The 20,857-nt window shown below is 42.0% G+C and overlaps 2 protein-coding genes across 2 annotated transcripts; both read left to right on the top strand.

The window, feature by feature from the left end:
* Positions 1-419: 419 nt before the first annotated feature.
* LOC119725457 lies at positions 420-7,760 on the top strand. Its single transcript, XM_038196865.1, has 7 exons — positions 420-607; positions 1,279-1,350; positions 2,461-2,538; positions 4,067-4,147; positions 4,269-4,435; positions 6,347-7,105; positions 7,138-7,760. The coding sequence occupies exons 1-7, from the start codon at positions 423-425 to the stop codon at positions 7,740-7,742; spliced, it is 1,947 nt and encodes a 648-aa protein (XP_038052793.1). The 5' UTR covers positions 420-422; the 3' UTR covers positions 7,743-7,760.
* A 6,616-nt stretch (positions 7,761-14,376) lies between these two features.
* On the top strand, positions 14,377-20,574 carry LOC119725242 (tectonin beta-propeller repeat-containing protein 1-like). The gene is made up of 3 exons (XM_038196587.1): positions 14,377-14,464; positions 15,652-15,746; positions 19,592-20,574. The coding sequence occupies exons 2-3, from the start codon at positions 15,730-15,732 to the stop codon at positions 20,433-20,435; spliced, it is 861 nt and encodes a 286-aa protein (XP_038052515.1). The 5' UTR covers positions 14,377-14,464; positions 15,652-15,729; the 3' UTR covers positions 20,436-20,574.
* The last annotated feature ends 283 nt before the right edge of the window (positions 20,575-20,857 follow it).

The following is a 20,857-nucleotide window of genomic DNA, read 5'->3' as shown; positions in this document are numbered from 1 at the left end:
ATCCACAACAACACGTCTTTTGTGGAATCTCGGAAAAACCCTCTTTCTGTGACAACCTCTCTTGGAAGATGTTGTATCGACTCAGTTGGACTTCTGTGATATCAGGGAATCCTGCGGAATCCCAGATGGTCACAAACATGAATGTGATAGATTGGCAAACTAAAGACTATAGGCCCTAATATGGTACAAACTGCGGCTGTTTTGGAGACAGTTTGACTTTGTGCAATGCAAATCATTGTATACCAATCGAATATGTACGCAATTTTTAACTAAATATTCCATTCAAATCGAGACATTTATTTCCATGTACTACAGCAAATACTCATTGTGAATGAGGATGATTATTACAATGTGTCCACAAGGTTTCTATGTTTCACACATCATTGTCTATGATTATTTTTTTTCTATATACTAGCAGCTGCATGATGTGCTTGTATCAAGCAAGCGTCGTTTTCGTGTTGTGTTTTCTCGTGACGACGGCTGTTTCCAGCGAGTGCCCCATCGGTTGCAGCTGCAGGGGGCCTTCCGAAGCCGAGTTCCATACGGCTATCTGTTACAACGATGTTAAGGAGCCGACCAAAGACCTCCCGGCCGCAATAAAAACGGTGTAAGTTAGTAGCTTAGAGTTATTGTGGTGGGGTGGACAAAATACGAAGATTCAAAAGGATTATGGACTTAAGGACATATAGTTGAGAAGCTTTTTATCGTTTGTAAACGATTAAGTGCCTCCTACAAAAGAAATGACCCCAAATAAACGCCCACCTCCTGAAGACTAGACCGCAGTTAGCCTGCGTAAAACCATAAATTCAACAGGTTTGAGATTACTGATTACATACAAGTGGAATACTGGTAAGTCAACATGTTAGGCCTGCTTGTCTGTTCCTTACTTGGGATACATTATGCTCTAAACGATTGGCATGCACTAAGAACGCTCTCACTTTTACTTGCTGTACTTCATCAAAAGTAGGCCTACTTCATCAATCTCTTAGAAACCACTGATCCTTGAAACCTCATCTTTTAATTAACTCGTATTTGTTTTGTTTTTAAACAAACGTAAATGTTTGGTTAACTATTGGAACTGCAGTGCATGGATTCATTTTCCCTTCCGCCTCCTCTCTCTTTCCTCATTCTTCCTCATGCGTGATTAAACGATTCTGGTGTTGACAATGAAATGCTGCTCACCTCTGTCGTTGGATGACTTGTTTAACACGTGGTTCAGCTCTGACAAACACAGTGCTACAAATCACCTTGATGCTTCAATTTCTGATTTTAATACAGAGAACTCCGTTACTTGCCCTTTGTCTCCATGCGGCGATTTCTGAAGCACGCGCCTGAAGTCACCGATCTTATGTAAGTGAGCCAGTCCTACTTCTGTTTTTTTCCTGTTGATTTTCTGCATATGTGTATCTCAACAACAACTACGACAACAGCGACGGCAACGACGACAACAACGACAACAAAAACAAATAAACTGTGGAGCTAAATGCACTGATTTCAAGACAGATAAGTCTAGATGTTCCAACAACAGTTACTCAACTGCGGTACAACTCGCCCTTGAGAAGGGTCTTGCTTAAGACCGAATTTAAAACTCGATGGATTCTTGATGGTTAACCGAAGAAAGACGCCTTCTTTAATAAAATATGGTCCCCCAAAAGTGGGTCCAAAAAATTACAGCGAGGGGTTCGGGGCCCGCTTAAGGGCCCCTATTTTTTGGGAATTCTAGATGCTCTGTGGTGCAATCTGAGGCAGTTTCTGACCACTTTTTCAAAATGTTTTTGAGGAAAAGATGGTAGTGTACGCAGTGCCTGCCTTTATTGCGACGAAATACTATTATCATTATTATTGGGGGGGGGGGGTGGCCCCCTGGATCCGCCTTTGTTACAGATTGGGGGGGGGGGGTAATTGGCACATGTTACCCTGCAGCTAATGAAGATTCATTTGGTGGATTTTGCCTGTGCCCGGTTTCCCTTCTAATTCCAATTCAAAACTCACGTTTATTTCCATACCAAAATGAGAAATAAAAGCAGGGAATACACGAGTATAATAGAATTGTCAAGAAGGTGTAATAGGTGACAATATATATAGGTATGGAGTCTTCCATTAGAAGCCTTGGCTTGTGGAGAGATGCCTTGGACGGACTGACACAGGACAGAAACAAGAAAGAGTACAGACGAACAGCCGCCGCTGGACCAAGACAAAACGATAACCTTTAAAACTTGCAGATAAACCAGAACCGTACGTATCATAGGCCGAAGAGAACCAAAGATTAAAAAACCCTGAAAAACCAAATGAAAAGCAAGCTATGTCAGATATTGGGAGATGAGAGCTCTTTTATAGGCATGTTTAAATCGTTTGCTCTCGAACATAAAATGTATTCTCAGCAAAGCCTTTCTATAAAATTTACCCTGGTGTGACTATTGAGAACGTCAAACATTTCTGTTTAATTTCTCCCACTGACAGAATCCATGACATAAATGGCGACGAAGAGAAGCCCATTCCGTCCAACCTTTTCAGCGGCATGAAACACCTCAAGGCATTGTGAGTATTTGGGATATACCTCTTCCATTTCATGTCAATTATTCATTCACGCGTTTTCACTTCTCAGTTTTCAGTTCTAATAGAGCACATATGCTAGCATATATAGTGCATACAGGGTGTCTTAAAAAAACATGAACCCTTAAAGCGCCCTCTTTTTCACAGCTTTGAGAAATACATCGCAAATATCTATACATATTTAGAGAACATCCATTAGTTTTTCAACAACGGAAAACTTGAGTTATTGAAGTATGGCCAATTGAAAAGAAGCGCCGCTTTTTCATTTTGTCCACGGCGACTGATATTTTGACTGCCGCAAAAAAGAGCACGGGCCGAAACTTGCATCCGTGAAAAGGGTCATCAAGTATAGAGGGCAGCGACAGAGCAGCACAGCTAAACATCTAAGAAGTTAACCAAACTTCGTTTTTTTTCTAGACTACCATTACTTCCAAAAGGATAAATGACCGTTGTTGCCAAAAAAGAAGAAGAACCAAATAAAGAAAGAAAGATTAAAACCTCCAAGAAAGCAAAACTACCTTCGACCCAATCCATTACATTACTGAATGACAATTAGGACAGTGGACAGCTTGAACAATCGGCGCTTATTTTGAAGTGGCCATAACTTAATAAATATTACCCGATGGGAAACATATATTAGTTGCTAAACAGCTAATGAACTAAACTCTTCAAATATGTATCATTCACTGACGAAACTACTGGCCGGAAAAACCAACAATTTCAAATGTCCCGCTCTGCGAATCTGTCGACCATCTCCCACAATGCACTGGGAAAAATGAACTATCCGTGGTAAAGTCTTGGTGGCGCACTGCATTGTGAATCGCCCGAATTGTCGCGGTAGCTGCCAAGGTTCACTGTCAGCACCAAACAGCTGTAGGCTCATAGGTCAGTACACGATAGAGCTTATGCGTTGCAGGTATCTCAGAGGGCGTCTTTGTTATTTTTAAGTAACAGTGTATACCCAAAAGGTTTACTCATGCCTATCTAAGCGATACAAAACCATTGCCCTCTGACTCTGTCGCAACGCATCATGTCTAAAAGGCAGGGCCCAATTTCATAGCGCTGCTTAACAGCCGACTTTGTGCCTACCGAGCCTCCATCTTTTTCATAGGGACCGTTAGGCAATAAGCACAGCAAAAGCACGCTTAACCCAAGAAGAAAACTTTGCTTAAATCAGTGACGTAACAATAGAAATCGACATGCGCGCGCAACCGTAAGCATGAAATAGTGCTTAAGCAGCTGCATGGTTTTCTGCTATAGTAAGCACAACTTTTCTACTTACTGTTAAGCAGTGCTATGAGCCAGTTAACCATACAGACTCATGTACTTCCAGCATCTCAAAATAATGCCCATAAACCCATATTATTACTTTTTCCTAGCTTGCTAATAGGCTCGTTGAGTTTTTCTTAGCCAGGCCTGTGAGTGGATTATATTTTAGAGTGATAATTAACGTCAAATCTTTGGATAAAAAAACATATTGGAAATTGTGTTTACCATCTTGTATTAATTTCAGAACGTTCCATACACTGAAGCACGGAGTAGTGCCCAAAGGACTGGCTGCTTCCTTACATGGCCTAAACGAGCTGCGATTTTTGTAAGTCTTGCCCATGTGTACCAGTACTGTTCCGTAATGAGTTAGTAGAGCACCTGTACGATATTCCTGTCGTAAAATAATTACAACTTATATTGTTCTGCATTGTGTTATTACACCAAAGAGACTTAGGTCGCAACCAGCTGGAATGCAGCTGTGAGCTTGCCCATTGGATGAGCCAGCACCGCGTGATACTCCTGGGCCTCCACAGTCTGTCAGCTTCGACAAAGTGCAAGGAGGCGGGATTCACTGAAGACGTTTACGAAGCGGATGAGCTACTGGATGTGTGCCGTAAGAATAGGGGACAATATACCGATTCATTTTAGACCCCGCCCACTGCGCACGTGGGTCACAACACGTGCGCCTCTCCGATGCCTCACTGCAATGTTCCAGACGCGTACGTCATTATGCGAGTGCACGCGTATCGAGCATTAGTGCACATTGATCTCCATTAGTAAGACTTACTACTGGAGATCAATGTTAGTGCACGAGTGTTGGATTACAAACCACAGCTGTGATTGGTCAAAACATCATGGGGTGGGGCTTAGTCATAGATATCCGGTTCGTTAGTGACTTGGTGATACACACGCGCGCACCATTGATTACTCCGGTTGCAATGGTTCCAATGCTACTTTCTGTGCAGTGGGCGTTGTTTGAACTGTTAGTGACGTCACACTAACGAACCGGATTGAATAAAAAGACTAGATCGACAGCCCGTGCGCGGTCTTTGCTGGAGGGTCACATGCTGGAGAAAAGATAAAAACAAATAATAATAAAGAAAAAACCGCGCCAAACGTGGCGTGACGAACGCAACGCCGTTTACGCGCACAATGCGCGTTGAGCTACGTCACGTGTTTGAGGAAAGATACATCTCACTGTATTATTACTTTACGTTAGTTGTTTTGCGCGTGCATGAGAGACCACGAAATGGCGCACATTCATCGCAACATGAATGGGCGCGCATGCACGCGCTAGCTGCTGATCTAGTCTTTTCCTTCCAAATTTATGGGCTAAGTGGATCGGCCTAGTAGAAGGCTGCTAAAGAAAGACAATTTTGGCTGAGCGCGAAAACTCGCTTGGGAGAAACAGCCAGAATGTGGACGAGTTCCACCCCAATATCTACTTCGTGGGACAAAAATATGAATTAATTAATTCATTCATTAGACCAATTCGCAGCTGAAAGCTGAAGTGCATTGCAATATGAACTGAAATAGAAAATTAAATACAAGTAATAATTGGAATTAGAGATAAATAGAAACTTCAAAATGATAGAAAAAAAGAAAACACAATTATCAAATCGGAATAACTATCTAAAACACGCAAAAGGGTCCAACAAATTATTATTACTCCACTGGTTAAGAAATCTGGTTCAGAAGTTTTGTCAGAGAGGGAATCGCACTATTACCATACCTATTGTGATTGTGATCTGGAATGTGGTAAATGTTGGATTGCCTCAGAGTCATATTGTGGGTACTATTATTGGCTAGAGGCCATTCTGCGGATCTGTTTAATTTTGTACATTTATGAGTAAATTGGGAGCAGAATGGAGCCTTCTGTCTTCCAAAGTTTGGAGGTCTAACCGGTCACAAGCCTTTGAGTATGTCTCATAGTCAGCTCCAAGAATAATGCAACATGCAACTTGGAATCGGTCAAGTTGATATGTCTGATTGTTGCTGATGTTACCCTGCCAAACATCTTATTGATTATCAATCGTTTCTAGCAAGCAGCTCTTTGAAAGAGCTTCCTGAAGTGATATAAGAATTCACAAACATTAATGATATCAAGATAATTAAGGCCAAATACAAAAATAAACATGTTTAGCGTCCCCACCCGCTTCCTTTTTGGAGGCCCCTCCTTTTCTTTAATTGAACAAAAAACACCAAATGATACATTTTAAACAGTGACACCATTTTGGCCTCTTTCTTTGTTGCATTTAGCCAACATAAGGCTGGTATGTCATTTCCTGAGTCAAAGTTGCGGACATTTAAGAGAAAAAGCTGGCGGCCATCTTGAAAAATGGCCGGCTCGGGCGGCCATTTTGGAAGAAAAACAGGCCTCCCCCTTTTTTTTCCAAAAACGCAGGACGCTAGACATGTTTTTGTTATTTGGCCTAACACAAGCGTACATTTTGGGGTCACTGTGAAATCTGGCTTCATGCAAGGGTCTTGTTGTGATATTGGAATTTGTTATTTGCGTATGCAGGTCATCTAAACGAGACCACAGCCGCGGACCGAACGAAAGAGAATGCAGTAAAGGAGAAGAAAGACGAAGCAAAAGTTTATAAACACGAAGGAAAAGACTTCGGGAAAGTTGAAGAGATTGTTGCCAAAGAGGACTTAGAAAAAGAAGAAACGATGGAGGACAGACTTAGACGATTGGAAGATCTTTTACTGAGGAAGAATGCCATATTTAATGTGGGAATCGAGGACAAACATGAAGACAAAGAAGAAGACAATGACTTTCAGGAGGAGGAAGATGAAGAGGACGTTGAGGAGGAGGATGTAGCAAGCGAGGATTATGTAAAAGCAAACGAGGTCCTTGTAAAGGCAAACAAGGGTCATGCAGAAGCAAAGGAGGACCATGTAAAAGCAAATGAAGTGCGTGTAAAAGCAAACGAGGACCATGTAAAAGCACACGAGGACCATGTAAAATCAAACGAGGTCCATGTAAAGGCAAACAAGGACTATGTAAAAGCAAACGAGGTTCATATAAAAGAGGACCCGACGGAAAAGAAACCACGACAACTGAAGAACATTTTGCAGGGGAGGAACACCGGCAAATTCGTGGTAGCTGGAGGGTCAAAGCTGCCAGACAGCCGCCACGCAGCAGGGACAGTGCGTCCGTTTCAATGGGGACCAAAACATAAGACAGGGGAAAGCCCTCCCAAAGAGGAGCCAAAATTGGAGGAGCAAAACACTTTGAAGCCTAAGACAACTACCGCTCAAACTAACACAACAATGTACATTCAACGGCAAATGAGCACAGCACTTCGACGCCCCCGTTGACAGCTGCCACTCGAACGACGACGGATGCACGGTCCACGCAAGAGTCGATTACGACGAAGTCACCGTCGACAAGTAAAACGCCACAAGATTCTAGCAGCATCACGACCGTACCTGAGACAACTCAGGCAAAATATTCCGAGTACTCGACAGAAACCGAATACGTCGATACTGGAACAACGAAGGAGGCGACACCTGTACCGAGTACAACTCCACCAGATATGAACCTAATGTCAACACAGTCATACCCAGCCGGTAAAGCATTTCCCTCAGCCGGTTCAGAGAAACAACCGATTCATAAAACAGTTAAACACACGTCATCTGGAGCAAGCAAAACGCCCAGAAAGAGTTTCCAATCCACCAGCCTTGGTCGAGGCATTCAAACCGAAAAGGACATAAAGAAAGGGATTCTAGACGGATTCAGGCTGTCGCTTCTGAAACGGCTCTCAGCGGATGGTCTGGGGTCACCGCTAGATGGCGCGGTCGATGTCAAACTGCATCCGGATGATCCGTTGGAATTGCAACTGCTGATGGAGTACGTTCAGCACATTTCCGGAAGACATGTACGCATTGGACGGCCAGTCACGAACACATAAACTTGTGTCAGATGTCAGATGTCAGGTGTCATGGAACTTTTTTTGGCAGATAATCTTGAATATTTTGTTGTGCTAAATATAAATATGAGCTGAGCACCAGTTACCAGCAATTTAATATTATATGTGATGCAAGTTCAGCTGGTAACCGATTTTTGTCTTGTAACCAGTTTTAGTGTGCGCGTATTTGACATGGGCAGAGAGCCATTCCAACTGTGACGTCAGGAAATTCCGTGAAACTTTATTTTGTTTCTCCAACAAAAAAGTCTACATCATATTGCGTGCAAAACCAGGGAACAGAACAAAATAAAACTTGTATAGTGAAATGAATTTTTGGGCCGTTATTTATACCACATTGATCGCATATGAGCTAATTGGTAATTAAATTGACAAAAAAACCGTGAAATAAACAATCAGTGAATCACACAACTGCATGAGAGCTTATTTTCAAAGACATCAGTTCGTCCTCGTGCCATGGCAGTATAGATTGACCTGTGTTACAACTGATAATGTGATAACGGATAACGTATCACCAACTGAAATGTATCACTAACAAGCTGGCAAAGAGGCAAAGAGGCAAGTCTTGAGACCGAAGGGTTGAGGAGAAAATGCCAGATGTAGTACATGATGCACCTAGCTTCCACTTTGTGCAGTAAATAGGAAGGCCTGTCAGCGGCGAGGCATACTGGCTCTCTACATCGCAGTCTAAAGGTACCTTAACGTAGGTAGTTTTGGACAAACTATACGTTGTTCAAAAGCTGCTGAATAGGCCAACAAACTGGCAAGTCTATTTCAATGCAGACCCTGTGTATCAAGAAACTGTGATGCTTGTGCCCATTGACAAAATATTCTTTGTGATCCCGAAAATCCCAGCTTATGACTTCCGATGAGGCAGACATTTTGGATTTTAATTTTATAAGGTGATGGCGGCCGGCCGGACTCCAACAGATCAACAACACGCCGCGGTATGATGTCCCTGGCGCACATGCAACATGCTTCGCTGGTGTCCAAGCATTATAATTTGGAAGTCGAATATGTACACCGGCGATATATCTTGAGTGCTCCATTCACGATCGCGAGGACTCGATTATTAGGGAATCGATAAAATGATACGTACATGTATAATAGCGTACACGACAACTTTTAGTTCCGATGTTATCGAAAACAGAAAATAAACGGTTTTTTTACGAGCATGGGAATCGAGTACCGAGTACAAAATGCCGAATTTCGCGGACGAGTCCGAGTACGAAGGTGCGAGTATAGTGGATAGCACTCGTTTCGAGAAAAAACAGTGCAAATATCATTCACAAACATTTGTTCACGAACACGTCTATAGCACTCTTTAATGTCCAAAGAACTAGAAAACAGGAGGGCGTGGGTTCGAGTGCCACCCGAGTGATTTTTTTCCAACTTTCACTCGGGAGGTAACACACTGAGTATACAGTGTTTATATACGTCAGTGAAGGGCAAAACCTAATTCAGGAGATAGCGCCCTCTAGCAGTGTATAGGCCTATCAGGAAGCACACATCTGGTGCTGCATGGATGGCTACCCAAGCATAGAACCATCAGGGCCTATCGGTGAATTGGACGGAGCCTTTAACGTCCTTGGGTTTAAGCAACAGATGCGTATCTTAAAATAAAATAAACGTTTTTATGGCTTTCGGCTTTTGCATGGATATAATAAAAATCCTGCACTGAGATGACGGGGGAAAAAACGTTTGTGGTTACACTGTCGAAATTCTTAAAATAACGTTTTTATGGCTTTTTTGTCTTTTGCAAGGGTATAATAAAAGTGTCACTGAGGTTATGACAGAAAAGTTGGTGGCCTTACGCTGCACAAATATTAATTTTTAGCATTGAGATAGAAGAAAACTGGTGAGGTGCAAATGCAGTCGGTTATGATCCATGCAAAATCCGATACTTTGTAAACGTTTTTCCGCCTTCACTTTTTGGGATTCATTTGTTGGCAAACATCATGCCAAGTTAGCTTAAGCATAGTTCGTATATCATAGTTGCGTGCCGAAGAATGACGTCATGAGGACGTCATCATGGGTCACGTGAAATCATCTGAAGGGTGCATATTTGAAGACCCTTTATCTACATAACTATAAGTCCGATTGGGTTGGAACTTGATATGAAGGTAGACCGGGATGTGCTGTAGATGAAAATTGAGGTGACGTCATCATAACGTCATCAAGTGATTATACATTCATATTTATATTTGAGAGTTTGAAGCTTAGTGCCATCTCTCACGAACGTGAAATGCATAACTGTTATTTGTTCGTGCAATTGTTAGGTCAGAGATGTATAAACAAAGGAAAATAACAAGTGTGTGACGTCATGGAGACGTCGTTACAAAAAGACGTCAACAAAAATGCGATTTTTAAAACACATACGAGGGTAGGTGCGATCGTCTTGTAACTTGGTGGGTAGGTAGATACTGTTACTAATAATGCTACGTCCGAAAACGGGTTTGGACCACCTGCTCACCCAACTTGATCACCCAACCTGTGGTTGAACTTTGTTGCTGCCTCGGCAAGTGTAAATGCCTATCAGAAAACACACATCGGGTGCTGCATGGCTGGCTACTCAAGCATAGAACCATCAGGGCCTATCGGTGAACTGGACGGAGCCTCTAACGCCCTTGACGTTTATGCAACAGATGCTTATCTTAAAATAAACGTTTTTATGGCTTTTGGCTTTTGCATGGACATAATAAAAAATCCGGCACTGAGATGACGGGAAAAAAACGTTTGTGGTTACACTGTCGAAATATTTATTTTCTGGATGAAGGTACGAATTAAAGGATTACTGTTGATATGCGATTGCAATCAGTATCGGCGAAAGAAATCAGAAAAAAAATAGAGTATTAGTATTGAATACTTTGTGTGATCTTGTTAAAAAAGAAATCGCTTAGATTTGCATATCGTAAGCAATATACGTGTGCAAATACCCTTCCGATCCTCGTGTCCACGGCACCTTGACTAGGCGTGTATGCATACCAATTCCCATCAATTAATTGCTGTGTTAGTAACGTAATAGAAGAGCAATACACTTATTTTGTCCGAATCTAAAAAATACCAAGAGTATTCTTGACCATAGTGCTTCAAAAGGTTGACCAAACTTTGAAACCCAATGTAAAATGACAAAATTTATTCAGACAACAGCACCTGAAATTTTTTGGATGAATTTTAATTTTAAAAATGGTGAAAAGGAAAGGGGGAAAAAGGTTTCAAAAAGCCGGTAAAACCAATATAGTTACCCATGGCAATTATGTAAGATAATCCGTCTGTGTATGTAATCATATTTGTTTTCAACAAGCAAATCGGGGCACGTCTTCACGATCAAGTGACATCCATATTTTACTCTTGGCTGTGTTAAATATAACCCGTGAGGTTATATAGACAAAGTAAGACAGTAAGAGACGAAGTGGTACTTGGGATGATGTGGTTTATTCGGTTGGCTGTGACGCTCTCTGTCTGATTTCTAGATTCTACTGGGTTTTTATACAGTAAATGAACATTCCAATCTTACAGCTATCTTACAGGTTTCTTGCCTTATTAGGAATCGTTCACTAACTATGGAATATTAATAATACAGAATTGAAGGTGTTTGGTCAACTTGTATCTGGGGGGCAGGGCTAGGCAAATTAATAGAACAATCGGATTTCCTTATAAGTCTGTGGGCTGAATCACTGTGGCCTTCCGGTGCAGCCCAGCATCCACCACCCACGCGGACCTTGTGGCTAAACTGGCCATTCCCTAGAATGTGTCTCATTACCAGGAAGTGGTCCTGTTCCTTGAAGGTCAACGTATACAACTTAAACAGTAATTATAAAACATGATATTTTATCATGGTGATATAACACATTAATTCACATCGCCTCACATTCACGCAAAGTACGTATGTTACAAAACAAATTGGACGAGGTTGTATGAGTACACTTATTGTAGTTAGCTGTTTCGGATACACAAACGAGGCAGCTCTCCTTTTCGTAAGGATGTTTGGCTTTTCCGCATAGTTGCATAGTTGCTTGTGTTTTTGGGACTATGATGATCATCACACAAGTTGATAAACAAGGGTTGAATCACCTTTTTGTCGCATCCGCTGCTGTCCAGCATGTCGAATAGTTCAAAGTCGTCATGTCAAATTACAACTCGCACGAAGCCAACTTGGGCAATTTACACTACATGATATTAACCGACGAGGGACATGTAAGCTAGCAAAATACATTAAAAACACGGTTTTTACCCACACACCAAGAATGGTATTGATAGATGAATTGATATGGTCAATCTGTGAAATGATCTATGAAATCTTTACTCTCTATATTTCAACTAACAAGAAACAACTTTTCTGAGCGCCTGTACATCAAGGCTGATTTCATTTATATTGTACATGTCGACATTCTCATCAAGTTGAATGGCTCAGTTTTCTTTTTGCAGATTTTTTTAAAGAATTAAGAATCAATACACGTATGAGAACTTGAGAACTGTCCCTTTTAAGTAATCAGACGTTTCAACGTAATAGCCATATTCCTTTGTTAAATTCCTCCTCGCCTATGTTGGAAATGGGTACTGTAAATAACCTTATTAGACGGCAAGGTTTTTTCAACATTTTCTTTTCTAAACAAAATAGGGGGGACAGAACTGACTGTGTAACCCTGAGATAAGAGAGTTCACAAATTTTTCTGCTCTAGTGTTTTACATTCCGATCGAGTTTTCTGTAGCTAATAACTAATCTGAGATCTTAAACGTGATCATTTCAAATTTGACAAACCTGTAATAAAGAATGTTGGTATCCTGATGCGAAATAAAGACAAAAAAGCTAGAATATAACACGAAAGAAGTATCATCTAGCCTGCACTAATTGCGTGTGAAAGGTTTCTAGCTATGTCAATAGAGTGCGCTGTTTCCTATATTTATTTTTTTCATGAAGAATTGTCGGCGTTTTTATTCCAGATTTTCTCATTGCCAATCAAACTGTGGAAGCAGGGACATTTTTTTTGTTCGATAGAGTACACCATAATTTATAACTCTGGAAAGTTTGGTGAACCATATCGCCTATCTCGAAAACTAAAGCGTTTTCAGCCTCTTTTCCTGGGGACTACTGACTGACTGACTGACTGCCTGGTATCCGTCCGTCAATACCGACGATCGACTGCGCCGGAGGGGGGGGGGGGGGGGAGGGGTTGTGTCGTCTTTGTTTGCCACGATCTGGAAGTTCAGATAAAGGTAATTGTTTTCTCCTCAAACAACACACTTTTATATGAAGTATGGTTTCAGAGTAACTCTGCCTTTTTTTACTCGAAGTTCAATTAGACTGGGAGCTAGGTGGAGATTAATTAACAATTGAACACAAAGGGTTTGATGGTTTCAAGCCATTGGCCGTCGGGGGGGGGGGGTAGTTCTGAAATGGCCATGTTTAAGTTGCTCTAGGTTGGATGGGGTCACGGGACCAAGGTCAACCGTCCAAAATTTTGAGTTTAATTAACATGTTGCGCCCAAGTGCCGCTTTTGGATTAAAGTGTTGAGATTGACCCGGTCATACCAAAAATGCTGCTTAAGAACAAAACAAGTCGGATAAAGTTACATTACAATGATTTAAAGATTGTATTTAGATATATTTCAGATATATAATGTAGGCCTATACCAATGTACACGTATGTATCCTGGTCAAAAGTGAAGCTGCTTAGGCCCCTTATTTTTTACCCAAACAGTGCCCTTAATGTGTGACAAGAGCATGATATTGGGAACGCAGAGCAAAAGTGGTCTGAAAATCATTCTAAGAGGTGGACCCACATTCAATCTTGCCTATTTGGGGGCTGAGCTTGATTTATAGGAAGGGGATGAAAGAAATAAAAAACTCAGAAGAACCGTATTAGACTTTCATTTTCCTTCTTTTTCCATGCCGTAAACTAAAACTTGGACATGACATATAAACATTCTAGCATATTACTAACGTCATACTTTGTGGGCGTGGCCAAATATGTAAAGGGCTGGCGAATACGAGTGGTTTGATCCAACTGTGACAAATATCGTGCATTTTCGTGGCAAAACCTTGGAAATTGGCTGGTCTGGTTGAATTTAAATGGGTTGAACAAAGTTTTACAAAGAGGGATCTACTTTGCAATTTGCCCTCTGTGGGGCAGAGCTTTATTTAAAGGGTGCACACAAAATCCAGACAAAAACTGTATCTGCAGGACTCGGTGTTCTTTCTAGCTTCCGGTCTAAATATGTTGATTTGTACAACGGATGTGCGAAGTACAACCACGGTGAATGATAGTGCCCCACCGCGCCGTTGAACGCGAAACGGGGTATTTTCTTCACAATCGGTGATCTGGTCGACAGAAACGATCGGGCCATACTAATATGCCCCTCAAGTGAATCCCATCCAAACATTTTTTGGCTTCTCTTTCAGATTTTTGCCCTGGCTACTATGCATATTCATGACAACCCACACAAAACGACCTATTCAAAACCTGATTGGCTCGTATAGGGCGGTTTTCGCACCAATGCGGCTGGTCCGGTTCTGTCCTCCCACACACTGTTGGCCAGCGTACGCCATCTGTACAAGGCCTTTACCCTTTTATTCTATAAAAGCTGGTGTAAGTGACGGGATCCTAATCAGATCTACCAAGTCACCATTTGAGCGATTTCATCGATGAAGAGAGACATTGCGGAGTTGGTTATCGGACTACCAGTTGTATAGCAAAACGTTCTAGGTAAGTTGTGACATGTTTTGGAACTTGTACTGCCTAATGTGAGGGGAGATTATAAGTGAGACCAACCATGCGCTAACACTTTCAGGACTTTGGATAGGGCTATCAACCTGCGCAGCGTTTACAAAAAAAACTTTACAACAACTCGTCAACTGCTGCCCAGAGGTACTTTCCCGCACAACGCAAGACCCTATTCATAGCAATACAACAAAAAGCCACGTGTCAGACAGTGTCCAGACAGTTGCCGGACAGTGCGCTGGAAAGATAATTGACTGGCGGCTGTGGTATGCAGTTATGAAGGGAGATGACTGTGTCAAGTTACAGGCCTTGTTGATGTTTCAATGAGACTTGGCAGGAGGCCTGGTCGAAAGTTTGTTGACACGGCCTAGGTGTAGCCCTGGCTGCAAAGTTCATTGAACCAGCTGATTTGGCAAGGGTTGAATGAGGATTAGATAGGAGGTGAACGTTATTGGCCCTAAAAAAAAATGTATTCAAAAAATTGGGTTTGTTGATGCCCCAGGCACATCAGGTCACTCCGCCCAGGGTTAATGGATAGTGATCGAATTATGGTTTTGTTGCGCCATATGGCAGCATTGAAACTATTGTCTTCATATTTTATTACAAAATATGCATAAATCGACAGCATATTATTTATGGACGGTATACAAATCAATGTGCCAAGTTCAACCGCTGGAAGTCTAGAAAGAGTGCGATTGAGAATAATAGAGTGCAAATCCCGATGATTTCCCGTAAAATGAATATCAGTCAATCGCACATCAACAAAAGAAAACAAAACATTACTGTAGAAAGTAAGTGCATTAAAGGAAGTAGATTAAAGGATTAAAGGAAGTGGATTAAAGGATTAAAGGAATACTTCAGAGTGGTCCAAAACTTAACCACTTTTTCAGAGGCAGATTCCTCAAAATTGGGGAGCATGTTGAAAATATTTGATTGTATATTCCTATCGATAGTCTACAAGATCTTTGTGGTAATTAGTAGAATCGGCGTTAAAATGAAGCGGAAGTTAAGGAATAGCGGCCATTTATATAGATCAATGGTCACGGGGTTGCCCTTTCTCTTGATATAATAATTTTTAACAGTGCATAACTTAATCATATATTGGTCACACTAACAAGTCTTCCTTGTGAACTTACGGACACGTTTTTTTGTTGTTTTCTGCCCTCTCACAGGAACGTATTACTATTCCTACGCTTTTGGGTGTTACCGTATTGTTGAAGTGAAACGAACTGTGGATTCGTCATCCAATCATGTTTTCCTTGCATTGGTAAGTTGATATGTCTTACTCACGAGTCGGCCACATGAAATTGAAAGCAAGGTACATGTACAACACTCTTTATTATTGAAACTAGCGAAACTAAATTAAAGCATTGAAATAAAGTTAATTACAAATTCATATCCGTCTGCTCTTGAGAAATGAATTAGTTGTAGTAGTGTTCATTCGTTTTGAACGTACGCAGAACGGGCATTTACGACTCAGCCAATGAAAAGCCTTGCTTGCCACGCTCCACCCACAGTTACCGCCCGCCGTGACCGTCTACTGCCTTACCTTTATTATTCAAATTGTTCGCTGCTTGTATTAATTATGATAACAATGCAAGTGGATTCCAACTCGTTGAGCGGTAAAACAATCTAAACAACAAAAGAGGATCTCTTACAATTAAAGCTGTCTGGCACAATGCCTGCTGACTCTCTCTATCGAATCAATTTTGCAAGTACATGTACATTGTACATGATGTGTTTTAGAAGAAAAAAAATCTAGTCGGTAAAGCAAACAGAATACGCACGTAATTAGTTCAGTGCAGGTATATGAATTCAAACTGCAGAGAGTCCTCTCAGCATTTACGCCCTGTACATACTGCCTTTAGTCATGGATCCCGTGGCTACAACCATATTCCTTTCTGTATGTTATTAATTAATGTTATTGATAAGTGTACCCCTGTTGATTTTTTTCTCGACGAAGAGCTGGCGTTTCTTTTGAATTATTTCAACACTCTGTTTATGGGTTTTCTCAGCGCGGGCATGTTTTGTTTGCCTACACCTTTGCCAAGATTGCGCTACAATAGAAACTATTCTGAAGGCTTACGTAGGGTACAGCATACAGTCGGTATTCAGATTAACAATACACTTGGAACGTAAGGAAAGAATAAGGCTATAGACACTATTATAAAGGCTTACGTAGGGTACAGTCGGTATTCAGATTAACAATACACTTGGAACGTAAGGAGAGAATATGACTAAGGCAGGGTACGAGCTCTACAATAGAAACTATGTAGGCAGTGGCGTAGCCAGGAATTTTTCAGTGGGGGGGGGGGGGGGGGGGGGGCGCTGGGGGGGGGGGCTGGAACATTTCATGGGGGGGGGGCGTCATGTAGATCAATGATAATTTTTTTAGAAACTCAAAATCTCAGTGGGTGGGGGGGGGGCGACTGGGGGGGGGGGGGGGGGCGACAAGGTTTCATGGGGGGGGGCCACGCCCCCCGGTGGCTACGCCACTGTATGTAGGATTAAAAAGGCTTACCTAGGGAACAGTCAGTATTCAGATTAACAATACACTCGGAACGCAAGGAAATAATAAGGCTAAGGCAGGGTATGAGTGCTACTTAGAAGAACAACTTGATAGAAACGGGGTACAGTCAGTATTCAGATTAACAAGACATATACATTGTATGCCTATAAAAGCTAAAAGACACCGTCGGGTACTGTTACTCGCAAGACGAAAGTGATGCACGAAATGGCCTGGGGAACGTTCGACAAAATATGTGCCCGTGTGAATATATCAATGATGAGGAGAGGGCACTTGTATGCATATCGCCATAAGTTTATAAACAGAGAAGAGGTTTATGGAGTAAATTATACGTTTATAGAGTAAATTACCAATGTTTAAGGACGCTGAGAAAAAAGTTTGGCTCATAACGTTTAAAATTAACCTTAACTTAATCTCCAATAAAAAGAGATATTTGTATGTACCGTATTTTTATCATATTCTTTTTATAACTAAAAACGAATAAAACTGCTGCAAACTGTTTAAGGAGTACATTGACATGAAACTACTGATCAACAAACTTAGCTGACCCAAGTTTCGGCAAGTCTTTATAATTTTTATTTATAATTATTTATTTATAAAACATGTGATAATTGATTGGATAATTGGTTGACAAATGTTGTCGAAAGATTTCAACATGAGTTTGAGTTGTGCACTACAGTGTTCTATACATGTATGATACACGTACATGTTCAACATTGTCAGTGCATTTCTTCATCACGTCATATGTCGCCTATAGGTACAACACTATACAACTCCACTTTATTGTTCCCAATCCTGCCACTTAGAATGTTCTTTTGTTATTTTGATATTTGTATCGCTCAACGAGTTGGAATCGTCTTGCATCGTTATCATGATTAATACAAGCAGCGAACAATTTGAATAATAAAAGTAAGGCAGTAGACGGTCATGGTGGGCGGTAACTGTGGGTGGAGCGTGGCAAGCAAAGCTTTTCATTGGCTGAGCTAGACTTAAATGCCCGTTCTGCGTACGTTCAAAACGAATGAACACTAATAAACAAACCCTAAAGTTCGAAGACCCATTTAAAAAGAAAATACGACAGTGCGGCTCGGAACGCAATATAACTAGTATAGTACCATCCTATTTAATAGTTTGCAATTGATTGCAAACATGCAGGGGTCTCCTCGTTGATAAGGTTTAATGTTGTACTTTCGATCAAATAGGGAGAAGGAGCAAAATGAATACACAAATAGTACAGCAATGGGCGTCGCGAGAGGGGGGGTCAAGGGGGAGCGCTTGCCCCCCCCCGGAAAAGCCAAAAAAAAGGAAGGGAAAAAAGAAAAAGAAAAGAAAAGAAAAAGGGATGCGAAGTCATAGTGGTGTAAATTTAATGAGGGGGGGGGGGGGGCAAAATGTCCCTGCCCCCCTCTACAACTGATAAATCGAGAGAAATACAAGATTTTTTGGGAAAAATATGTTTTGCCCCCCTCTAGAAAAAAATCCTGGCGACGCCCATGAGTACAGCGGACTGAGCAGAGACATACTGAGAATAATCCAGGCAAAAAAGTAAACAATGTCTTGGTTCAAGTTTAGCCACGTGCTCGCATTAAAAAGGGGGCTAAAGGAAGACCCGGCAGTGACAGCAATGGCCATTTGCACATATTCATCCCGGCCGTAGCGCGGTAAACGATATCCTCGCTAGCGCTATGCATGCGGTGCTAAGTACAGCGCGAACAGCGACCTCACGCGGCCACCATTTCTATGCAAATCAGTTCGACCCAATCTAGCGCCTTGGTTCAATCGTCGGCAAAAGCTTATGTTTTTCTTTATTTTGCGCTGGATTTCTAGCGCACGACCTCATATGCGAATACATAAGTGTAGGCGGGGCTAATATGTGGAGTGTCCAATCACACCTTGGTAAATCCGGACGTCATCAAATTATTTGCAGCTATTCGCCTTTTGCGGACGTGACAGTACATTGGTGCCGTGTGCAGAGACACACAACGTGTACGGTATGGATTGTGTACGGTGCCACGTTTCACTATGCAAGTTTCCATGCAACGATCGACCAATAAGAAAACGACATTTAATGTCAGCTAAGGCTATTAACGTAATGAGCCCCACCCCCAAAACCTCACATGGACGATTGAACCAAGGCGCTAGATTGGGTCCAACTGATTTGCATACAAATAGTGGCCGCGTGAGGTCGCTGTTCGCGCTTTTTTTTGAATGCACTGCATGCATAGACATATGACTGCATGCATAGCGCTAGCGAAAATATCGTTTCGCGTAACGGCCGGATGAATAGCAACTAGCGCCTTGACCAAGGCTAGCAGTACCACTTTTATGCACAACACAAAATTGCTGTTGTGTTCACTTTCGCGTAAACTTTCACGTAGATTAATCAAACACGAAGCAAATTTAATCACGTCAACACTGCGAAATGCACTTATGACTCGCTAATGTACGTTCACGGAATTCTCTCAGCAGCCAGTCAAACTTGGTTGAAGTATAAACCTGCCTTGAACTCGAGGAAAAAGCATCACATCTGACGTATTCCGAAAGCATATTCCCACAAAATGTGAATTCTTCGTTTTGTTCTGTAGGTCTATTTTGGTTCTGTGCGTCGTACCGGTGGTGCTGGGCAATAGCTGCGATTGGATTGATGGACCAAAGTCTTGGAGAAACATCGGAGGGAAGAAAATGGCCCAAATCTCGGTAGGCCCAGCTGGTGTGTGGGGTATTAAAAAAAACGCCTACCAAGTACTGTACAGAGAAAATACCTACGGTAACGACCAAAATAAAGGGGATTCTTGGAGGCCAGTTGGTAATGGGTTCAAGCAAGTGGAAGTGGGCGGCTATAACCAGGTCTTTGCCTTGGGTAAAGGGGGTAGGTTGATTTTTCGGCAGGGCATATCCGAGACTAATCATACAGGAGACAAGTGGGTGCTTGTCTCCAAAACAGCGAGGTTTAGATACCTCAGCGTAAGCCCGAAGGGACACGTCTGGTTGATTAGTGCCAATAACAAGGTCGTTCGCATGGGAGGGGCAAACAGCTGTGTCAAGAGGTTTAAGTTTATTGCGGAGTCGATAAACTACAAATCCCCATTTGTGAAAATCTCGGCTGGTAAGAGCGGCGTTTGGCTTATCACCAAGAACGGTCGGGTGTTCTTCCGAGGCCATACCTACGGCGACCCTGAAGACCTGCCAGCCAAGATCGCCTATAGAAGCATTGGACGTTTTCCCATGAAGGACATCAGTTCTGGTAATACTGTCTACGCCATCAAAGCTAACAACGATGTCGTGTACCGTTTTGGAGTGACCCCGCAGAGACCATTTGGCACCGCCTGGAAGACAATTCCTGGGAAGTTGGTTCAGCTCGATACCATGGCACTGTCTGTGTGGGGCATCGGCATCGACAACACTCCCTACGCAAAAGCAACCGAGTGATTTCATCAACCCTGTGAGGCGGAGTTAAAAACGAACGTCAATTGGCACACATTTGACCGCATTCTGACTCCGGTTTTGACACATTAATGAACAGGTGAAGGGTTTTGAGCTCTAGCATTACCACTACATTTGAACATTTTTACTTTTATGGGCTTGTCTTTGTCAGAAATGTTTTGGTGGTTTTCTGCGGCCATATTCATGAATCCGTACTTACTTAGCGGCACGGGCAGCTATTCTCAGCCAACACCATCAAGATTTCCACAGCTCAGGTTGAAAAATCATTTGTTGATTTCAAAATTAGATCATCCCAATTTAAATCTGAGTCAAAAGAATGGCTGTCAAGCATGGAAAGTCCAAGAAGGCAACGGGGAACCACCTAAAGAGCCAACTGTTAGTCTGGCACAGCAAAACTAACTAGTAAC

Source organism: Patiria miniata, unplaced genomic scaffold, assembly GCF_015706575.1.
Source record: "Patiria miniata isolate m_02_andy unplaced genomic scaffold, ASM1570657v1 HiC_scaffold_19, whole genome shotgun sequence".
NCBI lineage: Eukaryota > Metazoa > Echinodermata > Asteroidea > Valvatida > Asterinidae > Patiria > Patiria miniata.
Note: the sequence above shows the minus strand (reverse complement) of the source record. Positions and strands in the feature narration are given on the sequence as shown.